We start from the raw sequence: 13181 nt of genomic DNA, 5'->3' as shown, positions 1-13181 counted from the left end.
AATCATGTGGCCTCTTGATGCAAAGGCAGTCAGCTATCTATCGATTGCAATTCCTAGCACAGCCTCGCTATTTTTCTTTTAAAAGCAAAAGAAAAACAAGCCAGGAAATGCTTTAGTAATGCATATTTCAACAATGTGTTATTTATCATGTGGCTCATCTGAGAATCAGTGTCTTGCCAAAATAAAATGCACACTACTCAATGCCGTCATAGCTTTTCAAGCCCAGCTGACTTCAATTTCCGTTCCTCCTCCAACGAGAAAAAGTTTAAAAAGTCTCTTAAATCTGGTCAGGAATCTCAGGTGTTGTGTTGTCATGAATTTTTGTTTATTTCTCCCTTGCTTCAAAATTTCATGGTGACTGACATCAACAAACTAATGGATTTCTGCAATAAGTAGGTAATTCAGAAGTACTGTATTCATATTTTTGTATTAAGCAGTCCCTCATATTGAGGATGACCTGCTTCCATACCAAAAAGGGATGAGTTCACAGGTGTTTCATTGAGGGACCTGACATTCTAGATCCCGAACTACATCCCGAAGGGTGGAAGATGCCTGTGCATGGATTCTCTTAACGTGGGGTGGCCGTTGCATACCAGCCACCACATGGGCTTGACAGAGCTAGGTCTTGATTCAGTGACAAGGGTTAACCAAGACGACTGGAGATCAAGCTCTTCTGCACAGACCTAGCGCGCACACATGCTCCTACTATCCATAGATCGCAGTATAGGATGGCCTGTGCTGCCCCTGAGCCCTTGCCTCTTCTGGGCCCTGAACCCTCTCCTCTCCTGGGCCCCGATCTCTCACTGTTCCTCCGCCCCGATCAAAAATGCAGCAGTATAGATTGGGCTAGCCAAACTGATAGCAATACGGTGGAGGAGGATTTCCTGGAGTGCATAAGGGATGGTTTTCTACACCAATATGTCAAGGAACCAACTAGAGAGCTGGCCATCCTAGACTGGGTGTTGTGTAATGAAAGGGGATAAATTCATAATCTTGTTGTGCGAGGCCCCTTGGGGAAGAGTTACCATAATATGGTAGAATTCTTTAAGATGGAGAGTGACACAGTTAATTGAGACACTAAGGTCCTGAAATTAAGGAAAGGTAACTTCGATAGTATGAGACGTGAATTGGCTAGGATAGACGGGCGAATTATATTTAAAGGGCTGATGGCGGATAGGCAATAACAGACACTTAAAGATCACATAGATGAACTACAACAATTGTACATCCCTGTCTGGAGTAAAAATAAAATGGGGAAGAGGTGGCTCAACCGTGGCTAACAAGGGAAATTAGGGATAGTGTTAAATCCAAGGAAGAGACATATAAATTGGCCAGAAAAAGCAGCAAACCTGAGGACTGGGAGAAATTTAGAATTCAGCAGAGGAGGACAAAGGGTTTAATTAGGAGGGGGAAAATAGAGTATGAGTGTAACCTTGCAGGGAACATAAAAACTGACTGCAAAAGCTTCGATAGATATGTGAAGAGGAAAAGATTAGTGAAGACAAATGTAGGTCCCTTGCAGTCAGAATCAGGTGAATTTATAATGGGGAACAAAGAAATGGCAGGCTAATTGAACAAATACTTTGGTTCTGTCTTCACTGAGGAAGACAAAACCTTCCGGAAATACTAGGGGACCGAGGGTCTAACGTGAAGGAAGATCTGAAGGAAATCCTTATTAGTCAGGAAACTGTGTTAGGGAAATTGATGGGATTGAAGGCCGATAGTCTGCATCCCAGAGTACTTAAGGAAGTGGCCCTAGAAATAGTGGATGCATTGGTTGTCATTTTCCAACATTCTATAGACTCTGGATCAGTTCCTTTCGATTGGAGGGTAGTTAATGTAACCCCACTTTTAAAAAAAGGAGGGAGAGAGAAAACGGAATTATAAACCGGTTAGCCTGACATCAGTAGTGGGGAAAATGTTGGAATCAATGATTAAGGATGTAATAGCAGCGCATTTGGAAAGCAGTGACAGGATCGGTCCAAGTCAGCACAAATTTATGAAAGGGAAATCGTGCTTGACAAACTTTCTAGAATTTTGAGGATGTAACTAGTAGAGTGGATAAGGGAGAACCAGTAGGTGTGGTGTATTTGACTTTCAAAAGGCTTTTGACAAGGTCCCACACAAGAGATTAGTGTGCAAAATTAAGCCACGTGAAGGGTAATGTATTGACGTGGATAGAGAACTGGTTGGCAGACAGTAAGCGAAGTGTGGGAATAAATGGATCCTTTTCAGAATGGCAGGCAGTGACTAGTGGGGTACTGCAAGGTTCAGTGCTGGGACCCCAGCTATTTACAATATACATTAATGATTTAGATGAAGGAATTGAATGTAATATCTCCAAGTTTGCAGATGACACTACGTTGGGTGGCAGTGTGAGCTGTGAGGAGGATGCTAAGAGGCTGCAGAGTGACTTGGACAGGTTAGGTGAGTGGGCAAATGCATGGCAGATGCAGTATAATGTAGATAAATGTGAGGTTATCCATTTTGGTGGCAAAAGCAGGAAGGCAAAATATTATGAGTGGTGACAGATTAGGAAAAGGGAAGGTGCAACAAGACCTGGGTGTCATGGTACATCAGTCATTGAAAGCTGGCATGCAGGTAAGCAGGCAGTGAAGGCGTCAAATGGCATGTTAGTCTTCATAGCGAGAGAATTTGAGTATAGAAGTAGGGAGGTCTTACTGCAGTTGTACAGGGCGTTGGTGAGGCCACACCTTGAATATTGTGTATAGTTTTGGTCTCCTAATCTGAGGAAGGACATTCTTGCTATTGAGGAGTGCAGCGAAGGTTCAGCAGACTGATTCCTGGGATGGCAGGACTGACATATGAAGAAAGACTGGATCGACTAGACTTATATTCACTGAAATTTAGAAGAATGAGAGGGGATCTCATAGAAACATATAAAATTCTGACGGATTGGACAGGTTCGATGCAGGAAGAATGCTCCCGATGTTGGGGAAGTCCAGAACCAGGGGACACAGTCTAAGGAGAAGGGGTAAGCCATTTAGGACCGAGATGAGGAGAAACTTCTTCAAGAGAACTGTGAACCTGTGGAATTCTCTACCACAGAAAGTTGTTGAGTCCAGTTCGTTAGATATATTCAAAAGGGAGTTAGATGTGGCCCTTACAGCTAATGGTATCAAGGGGTATGGAGAGAAAGCAGGAGTGGGGTCCTGAAGTTGCATGATCAGCCATGATCATATTGAATGCTAGTGCAGGCTCGAAGGGCCGAATGGCCTACTCCTGCACCTGCCATGTGTCTGCCCATTTCAACTGTCTGTGTCCTCCTGAACTTTGCACACTATTTAATATGTTGAGTTCTAGATTGTCTGCAAACTTCAAAATTGTACTATCTGTACCCAAGTCCAGATTATTAATGTGCAAGAAAAGAGAAGCTGTAATTAGACGATGCCAAGTTTAAAAGTCTACAGATTGTCCTTGCCCAAACCTCTCTTTCCCCCTTCAAGATGCTCCTTAAAACCTCTTTGACCAAGCTTTTGGCCACCTGCCCCAATTTCTCCTGGTGTGTCAAATTTTATGTCTCATAATACTCCTGTGAAGCGCCTTGGGACATTTCACTACGTTAACAGTGCTATATAAATATAAGTTGTTGTTGAATAACCAGTCAGTGGAAATGGCTATTCCCTATTTATCCTCATAAAAACCTCTCAATTTTGAGCACCTTACCCTCTGTTCATCATAGCCAATCTTTTCTGTCCCCTCTTCACAGCCTTGACATCCTTTCCTAAGATTGGGCCTCAAAATTGCACATAATATTGTAGTTGTGATCTAATCATTTCTACAATATAAACATTTGCATAGTACATATTTTGAACAATCCATGGTCAATCAATTTACAGTATATTGCCAAAAAAAAAAATTGCATAGAAAGCAAGGTTCTATTTTAGGACTCAAGTCTCATTGCTCTGCCCCCTCCCTATAAGAAAGAATGGTTTAACGGGTTTAATCCTTAATATAGGGCGCCATCAAGGTTGAAACGAGTATGGGTGAAAGAGTCTGTAATTAGACGATGCTAAGTTTAAAAGCTTAGATTGTAGTTTTGAGGTCCTCTGAAAGAATGAGTTAGAGCAGGAGTCAGAGCAATGAGCCTTTATTCCTTTATAGCGAGGATGCAGAGAGGAGAATCACTAGACAGTCGTATTTGAAGCTTGGGGAAAATAAAAGGAATGTTCAGAAGAATACTGCCGACAGTATAGAAACAAGAAACATTGCAATGGAGAGAGATAACTTAATTCAATAACTCTCTTCAAAAAGTATAAAATTAGTTCCCTGGAATATGAAAACTTTGTTAGCAATTTAGTTTGGGGCCTTAGTTTAAAATCACACTAAATGATGAAAGAACTGAGCAAAAATTAATATACAGCACACTACTTACCCTTTTAAATAGCTAAATTCTTCCAGAAGGTATTTAGCCGATGCTTCCCCAATAAACACAGATGGAATGGAGATTTGTTTAAAAATATCAACTGTAAGAGAGAATGACATTGTGTGAAATTCAGCATTTGAAGCAATATACTGGCACATAAATTAGTATAATTTTAGAACTTTTGAACCTTGAGGTCTCCAAGCTCCTTCCTATAAAATCTACCTATGATGCAGCACTGCAGTTCTGGAATGTTGGGGGACATGACAAACACCTCTCAGATGGGAGGGAAGTACCGCCCACTGGTGTTATGAGTTTTTCAACACATCCTAGAAATCATTTTAGCAAATCAATTCATTTCTATAACAAAATCTACAAGGGTACAAATAAACTTTGGTAAATATATGAATGTTCTTAATACCAGCTCCTAATACAAATCCAAACCCTGTGGGAGATCATGAACTTCCTCCTCGGTCCTTCAAACAAAGCTAGTTTGTTTGATTTTAGTCTAAGATATGGGATTGGTGCACGAGTATCAGAGTTGTTCAACAAGATATTCCCTTCTCCCAGGAATTCTATACTTAAGGCTCCCCATAAGTTACAGAATTCAGCATAATGCAAGTCGAGATTTATTTTTTCAAAAAGATGATACACACAGTTTAACTATACTTTTTAAAAAAATCTATGTGCTGATAGCTGAACTTATTGTGCCAGAATCGTTACACTTCATAGCTTGACGTAATTCAGTTGTTGAACTGTTTTATAGAATACACACCCTCAGAGTCACAAGAGGACTCACCTCACCTCATGACAAACTCCAATGGTCTATCCATTTTGAATTCTTAACTTATGATTGGGCTGGATATAATAACCCCATGACACTTTTTCCAAAAGGCAAGGAACTCTCCCTCATCATGACCAACATTCATCTCTCAACCAGAATAGATTAGCTGGCCATTCATCTCACTGTTATCTGTGAATCTTCACTGTGCATACATTGGCTGCTGCATTCACCTGCAATACAACTACACTTCCAAAGTTGGCTGTGAAGTGCTTTGGTAATGGCTTGAGGGCAACATGAAAGATGCTATGTAAATACAAGTTATTTCTTTGCTGGAGTTGTTTCCTTGGGGGGAAATATGACACAAAAGAAGTGTTGAAGTACTGTATAAGAGTATGAGGTATAACCAACATGATGGTAGCCATGTCAGGTCATGGAAGGAAGTCATGGGATTCTTCAGGCACATATATGATTTAAAGAAAATGCTTGAAAAATACAATGTTGGAAAATTACAAATACTGTAAATATTTTATATAGGATACACTAGTTTAACTTGGAAAGTAGTCTTCTATTTACACAGATTTCTTAATGCTTTAAAGTGGAATAAACACAGTGTCACCTGGTGAGCCTTGTCATTGCCAGATGAGTTTAAGCATTTATGTTAGTGTCTGCGGTGGAGAAAGGCCCTCGAGTAGAGAAATTACATGGTGGACCTATTTGAGAGGGGGCTGAAGGAGGCAGGCCAAACTGCGGCTTTGAGACATAAAAATGCTGCATAGGGGATCTCAGCAACAGAGAGCTATTGGTGCTTGGTGGGATTGGGGACTGAAAGTTGATGTGGAGGAGTATGACATGCCCTGGGAAGTAAGTCACTCAAAGGAATACTGTAGTAGAGGAAAGCTGCAAGAACGCAGCCCACAGTTTAAAAAAAATATTCTCAGTTACAACAGCTACTGACATCACAGCAACTTAACCACAGTTAATGGTTAATGAATAAGCTATTTCACATGTGTTATCAATAGAATGTGACTAGGAAAAGCTGTGAAATATTTATTTATATTTCACTGGCGAGAATGATATATATAAAATATATATCATTTTATTTACATACATTTCTATTTTATAGAGCGTCAGTTGGAGAATTCGTGCTACAACGCGTCACCTTACTTCCAACCTGCACTCAGAGAGCTCAAGATCATGGAATTACTCCTATTAATCCAATGGGTGGCAAAATCTGGCCCACCAATGGATTCAATGTGGCCCGCCAAGGCCAGACTGTGAGGCTGAACGTCTGCCACACCGGACCCAAGCCTGACTTCGCCCCACAGGAGTCAAGTGGTGGGTCATTGTCTCCGAGGCAGCAGGGGTGTCATAACTCAAAACCTGAGGCGGGGAAATCGAATCTGCCGCTGGCTGCATCAATGTGCTGTTATCACACCCGAAACCTCAGTTTCTGCTCCGTCGCTGCAATAGAAACATAGAAAATAGGTGCAGGAGTAGGCCATTTGGCCCTTCGAGCCTGCACCGCCATTCAATAAGATCATGGCTGATCATTCCTTCAGTACCCCTTTCCTGCTTTCTCTCCATACCCTTTGATCCCCTTAACCGTAAGGGCCATATCTAACTCCCTCTTGAATATATCCAATGAACTGGCATCAACAACTCTCTGCGGCAGGGAATTCCACAGGTTAACAACTCTCTGAGTGAACAAGTTTCTCCTCATCAGTCCTAAATGGCCTACCCCTTATCCTAAGACTATGTCCCCTGGTTCTGGACTTCCCCAACATCGGGAACATTCTTCCTGCACCTAACCTGTCCAGTCCCGTCAGAAGCTTATATGTTTCTATGAGATCCCCTCTCATCCTTCTAAACTCCAGTGAATAAAGGCCCAATTGATCCAGTCTCTCCTCATAAGACAGCCCAACCATCCCTGGAATCAGTCTGGTGAACCTTCGCTGCACTCCCTCAATAGCAAGAACGTCCTTCCTCAGATTAGGAGACCAAAACTGAACACAATATTCCAATGTGAAAGGTCAGTTACTCGCGGTTTGTGGGTTCAGTTTCTATAAATCTATGCAAGCTTTCCAGATAAATGCACAACAACAAATGCTCTTAAATATATAAAATAATGCCATTGGCAATATGACTTAGAAATGACTCAAATCAAATGAAAGATTGTTTACTTAGAACTTAAAAAAAAACTTGCGAGCTTTTAATCTCAACTGATCTCTGAAGGAATTTTAGTGACTAATTCTAAATTAATCCTGGGCTTGATTTAATTCCAGTGTGTTATAAAATGCTGTTTTTGTTTATTGGTGCAATTGGGTGAACGGTGTTGTCTGAATTCCACGGTGGTACTGCCAGTCTCCCGGTGCAACTCTGGCACAGACCCAGTTACGTTGGGTCCCTGCCAGTTCTGGGAGTTTCCTCAATAAAGAGCGGGGGAAGCTTCTAGCCCAGTGGTGTGCAAAATATGGCCCGTTGGCCATGTCTAGCCCGCCAATTCATTCTATCTGTGTCGCTGGATGGGACAGAAATAGAACGCGAGTAGGAGCTCGAACTGCACATTAGTCCGAGACGAGACATGGCCGCTCATCTCGATGACTCTTACCGAAGAAAATACCGGTGCTGCCTGGGAAGGCGGGTGGTTTTAGACATGGGAATGGATCCCAAGTCAAAAGGATTCCAGGTAATGGCACACAATTGTAGTTCAGGCCTTGCGAAGCCTCGGGCTCCCGCACTCAGCACTCTTTTAAAAAAAACATCTCGAGCTGCTCTGCCAAACAGCCACATAGATTTTCAGTACAATATACAACCGATCTATCGATCATTTCATTCAGCAACGGTAGATTTTACTATTTTACAGTACATTTTGCGTATTGAAGATAGTATCGGACTATGTGAATTTATGTTTGTAAATTATTGGGAGGATAGAAGTGGGAGTGATGATCAACACTGAGTTGGCCAGTTTCAAATTTACCAATTTAACACTTTGTTCTCACTAATGTGTGAGATCCCTTTAAATTTGCTGCGTGGTATCTCTTCCAGCGGCAGGAGCTGTTGAGATCGCGATCGCACACCTTAGGCGGAACATTGGTGCGCGTCCCTCAACAGTTCACCAAAACTTGTTAAATGGCCCCCCAACCCAATTAGTTCACACATCTATCCATCATATATTTCAATTTATTTTAAAAACAAAAGTTCCCAGTTAAATTAGTTAGATACCACACTCCCGTAATGGTTAGGAAACATGTTTCTTACTTATCAAACACTAATGTGATGACTTTTTTCTGCCTCAAAGCAACTATAATTCCCTTTAAAAGGCACAAGATACGTTGTCAGCAATCCAAAAATGTAGGTTTACTCCAGTGGTCTTTTTAACATTACAACAGGCAAATGCATTTTTACTAGAAAATACGTGAGGATTTAATGGGATAGCTTCATTATTTAAAGCTGACTAGGAGTGTGAGACAAAGTGATAATACCAAAGGCTTGAACTCACTTCATAAATCACAGTTGTTCAAATTTAAGTGCATTACCCATTGTAAGACATCTGCAACCAGGTGTGTGGTTTATTAAAAATCAGTTTGGGAGTTTACAAATGCTTCAGTGCACAAACATAATCACCTGATGTGATACAGAGCCGTATAGATCAAGAAAGTTCCAGGTTTAAATTCCTGGTCTGTCTGGAATTATCAAATATCTCAGTTGAAACTGCCATGTACAATCCAATTGACCATCATGTCTCTAGGTTAGGGAAAATAATTTAAAAAAGTCAGCCACTATCTCTGACTAATATCCAGTGACAACCCTACTGGAAAGTACGCATAAGTAGGTATCGAATGAGACCAGGACTGGGCTCAGCTGTGATGTTGCATGGGATAACCTGCCGAAACTCCAACATCAATCAGAGCAAAATGCCAAAAGTCTGCTTTGCATCGTTGTAACTATATTCAACACACAAACACACAATTGCTTCATGAATCCAAGCTGTTTGTCCTTGAATACAGGCAATATTAATTGACAGCACTAATCTTTCTGGTTGTGCACAGGATTGATTAGTCTGCATGCACTGATTAGAAATATTACTTGCAATTCTAAAATCTACTGGAATATCTTTGCAGAGTGGGATGTCAATTGCAGATTTCATCCATTTGAGGGTCATGTCCCAAGACATTTCAAACAATGGCATAAAGAAATTACCAATTCCCCCACAACCCTTCCATCCAGTTTGTGGTATAGTCAGATGGGCTGACGTGACAAAAGATCAATTAACAGCATAAATTGATCCTTTTGCAATCAATGACTCATGGAAACGTGGAAAAGCATTACACCAAACCAATCTTATTTTGGGGTGGTATAGATACTTTTAGCATGATCTAAGGCATCCCTGAAGATGGGACAAAGTACCCAAGCTATAGAGGATACTCGGCTAATAAATAAATACTTTATAATCTGGAAGCCTAGTTATTAAAAGCTGGCACAGCCCACTTGAATCGGAGGGGCTCTTTGATAACTTTCCTATGGAGTACTAAACATAGTCCTCGTTTTTAATCATGGTACAACTCCCAACTGACTTTATACCCAGCCAAAAAGTTATACCATTGAATAAAGATCATGACTCTTCAAGTGACACCAGAGACCTGGAGGAGGATAAAGCAAATATTGTGTTTTTTCATGTCCCTTCCAAATACCACAGGTATGTAACGCACATATGGTTCTGGCTAATAATTTTAGAAAATAAAAAGGAAGGGGGGAAAAAAACAGGAGTTAACAGAAAGAAAAAGTATTCAATGTGTAAATATTTCGACAAAGTCCATCCCTGTGAAGCTCTGTTCAATTTATTTAATGCATCATCTGTGTTTAGAGTACTAGTGCAGACTCAGCTACTATGCTGCATTTTGCAGTGCCTACCACAGCTGATGAATTAATTATATGATCCAATAATTTAAAAATTCAGCAACATAATTGACAATAATTCTGAAAATCAAGTTATTTTAATAGAAAAGTTGAGTGCTGCAAATGTATCATAAATGTGTCTGGTATAATGCAGTGTGCATTTTTCTGTAAATATGTTGGGAAATCACTTGGACAAGTAGCCCTTTTTAACCTGCATTATTGACGTCCGATAAGGAGATCAAAGAATGAAAACTGGATCCTATTGGTATTCAGTTACTGTGACCGTTCCTTTTCATGTTTTTCGGTTATTTACGATGAACTAGAAAATTGTGACCGGTGAAGGATCAAGTGGAACTTAGTGACAATTGGATCAGATGAAACGCAGTCCCCTTCCCAAGCAGTGCACTCAGGATAGCTCTGCTCTTCTACAATGTGTAAGCCACAAAGCAGTTTGTCACCAGTCACGGTTTGAACAAAGAAAACTAGATATGAGGCACGTTGGCTAAGGTACGTTGAGAAACTAGATTAAAAGGTATGACCGCAGAAAAGCAATGACAAACATTTAAATAAATAATTCATAATTCTCAACAAATATATATTCCCTTGAGGAATTAAAACACCACAGGAAAAAATGGTCCAACCGTGGCTAACAAGAGAAAATAAAGTTAGCATTAAATTAAAGGATGAGGCTTAGAATGTTTCTGTTACGCTCATAATAAACTGAGTACTGTATGCAATGAGTAAGTGTGACCTTAGCTCCTTTAATTAAACTCCAGATATTTTTTTTTTAATGTTTTATTCGTTGCCAATCTTTCCAATTCTTTGTCAGATCAACTTGTCAGATCATAAACGCCAAAGGTCACCCTGCGCACATCAAGGATCACTCTGCGCCAATGATTTTGCTCTTAGCCAAAAGGCCTAGAGCCAAAGCTGCACCGTTCCTGGAAGTACTGCAATACCAGGTTCGTGCCATGGAGGTGGATGGGTCAAGCCCCCCACCCACCTCCTATTTCCAAAAAGCATAGGAGAACCACCTTCCTGATCCAGGGAGAACCACTTTCTGGTCATGGTTACTCCCCTGTCAGGTCAGTTACGCATGATCTTAGCCAAAAGGCCGAGAAGCGATTAGAGTGCTGGTACAACATGGGAGGCTGGTTTATATACAGTGCTTCCAAGGTATGCTGCAATCCCTTGGTACTCCAACAGGTAAGCCCTCTGGTGGTGGTGTGATACAGGTTGCCAAGGTTTACATAACAGTTTCCAAAAAGAGTTGAGGATTAGAATTCAGCAAAGGAAGTCCACGAAATCAATAAAGGGAAAACAGAATGAGAGTAAACTAGCGAGAGATATAAAAACAGATTGTAAAAGCCTCGACAGGTATGTAAAAAAGAAAAGATTAGCAAAAGTAAATGTGGATCTCTTACAGGCTGAGAAAGGAGAAATTATAATGGGGAAGAAAGAAATGGCAGAGAAATTAAACAAATAACGTGTCTGCCTCCATGGAAGAAGACGCAAAAACCTCACGGAAATAGTGGAGACCAAGGGTCTACCGAGAATGAGGAACTGAAAGAAATTAGTATTCGTTAAAAAAAAGTACTGGAGAAATTAATGGGACTGAAAGCCAATAAATCCCCTGGACCTGATGGCCTACATCCTAGAATTTTAAAAGAGGTAGCTATAGAGATAGTGGATACATTGTTGTCATCTTCCAAAATTCCATAGATTCTAGAACGATTCTCTCGGATTGGAAGGTAGCCAATGTAACCCCATTATTTAAGAAAGGAGGGAGAGCGAAAACAGGGAACTAGAGAACAGGTACCCTGACATTAGTAGGAGGAAAAATGCTAGAATCTATTATTAAAAGCATGGTAACAGGGCACTGAAAAAATAATAGGACTAAGCAGAGTCAACACAGATTTATGAAACAGAAATCATGTTTGACGAATCTGTCGAGTTTCTTGAGATTGTAACTAGCAGAATAGATAAGGGGGAACCAGTGGATGTGGTGTATTTGGATTTTCAGAAGACATTCGATAAGGTGTCACACAAGAGATAAACAAAATTAGGGCTCATGGGATTGGGGGTAATATACTAGCATGGATTGAGGATTTGTTAACAGACAGAAAACAGTAGGGTTAGCGGACTAACTAGTGGGGCACTGCAATGATCAATGCTTGAGCCTTAGCTAGTCACATTCTATATCAATGATTTGGATGAGGAGATCAAATGTAATATATTCAATGATACAAAGCTGGGTGGGAACGTAAGTTGTGAGGATGAAGAAAAGGGGCTTCAAGGGGATATAAATGGGCTAAGTGAGTGGGCAAGAACATGGCAAATGGAATATAATGTGTCGAAATGTGAAGTTATCCACTTTGGTAAGAAAAATAGAAAAGCAGAATATTTTTTTTTTATAAATGGTGAGAGATTGGGAAATGTTGGTATTGAAGGACCAGGATGTCCTTGTATACAAATCCCTGAAAGTTAACATGCAGGTGCAGCAAGCAATTAGGAAAGCAAATGGTATGTCGGCCTTTATTACAAGACAATATGAGTATAAGAGTAAAGACATCTTCCTGCAATTATATCGGGCCTTGGTGAGACCACAGGGATATACTTGCCATAGAGGGAGTGCAACAAAGGTTTACCAGACTGATTCCTGGGATGGGGGGCGGGGGGGGGGGCGATTGTCCTGAGGAGAGATTGAGTAGGCTAGGCCCATATTCTCTAGAGTTTAAAAGAATGAGAGGTGATCTCATTGAAACATACAAAATTCTTACAGGGCTCGACAGGGTAGATGCAAGGAGGATGTTTCCTCTGGCTGGGGAGTCTCGAACCAGAGGTCACAGTCTCGGAATAAGGGGTCAACCATTTAGGACTGAGATGAGGAGAAATTTCTTCACTCAGAGGGCGGTGAATCTTTGGAATTCTCTAATCCAAAGGACTGTGGAGGCTCAGTCGTTGAGTATATTCAAGACAAAGATCAATAGATATTTGGATATTAAGGGAATTAAGGGACAGTGCAGGAAAGTGGAGTTGGGATAGATCAGCCATGATCTTATTGAATGGCAGAGCAGGCTCGAGGGGTGAATGGTCTACTCCTGCTTCTTATATTCT

At 40.8% G+C, this 13181-nt stretch overlaps 1 protein-coding gene and 1 pseudogene across 2 annotated transcripts in view; both read right to left on the bottom strand.

Moving 5' to 3' along the window:
- rnf13 (ring finger protein 13) overlaps window positions 1-13181 on the bottom strand; it is a 301732-nt gene that overhangs the window by 105028 nt on the left and 183523 nt on the right. For both annotated transcript variants that reach the window (XM_070883720.1, XM_070883721.1), the window contains exon 6: window positions 4397-4487. In XM_070883720.1, the coding sequence (XP_070739821.1) occupies window positions 4397-4487 (91 nt within the window). The remainder of the gene's footprint in view (window positions 1-4396; window positions 4488-13181) is intronic.
- Window positions 10990-11190, bottom strand: LOC139266333 (U2 spliceosomal RNA; annotated as a pseudogene).

Source organism: Pristiophorus japonicus, chromosome 6 (assembly GCF_044704955.1).
Source record: "Pristiophorus japonicus isolate sPriJap1 chromosome 6, sPriJap1.hap1, whole genome shotgun sequence".
In the NCBI taxonomy this organism is placed as follows: Eukaryota; Metazoa; Chordata; class Chondrichthyes; family Pristiophoridae; genus Pristiophorus; species Pristiophorus japonicus.
Note: the sequence above shows the minus strand (reverse complement) of the source record. Positions and strands in the feature narration are given on the sequence as shown.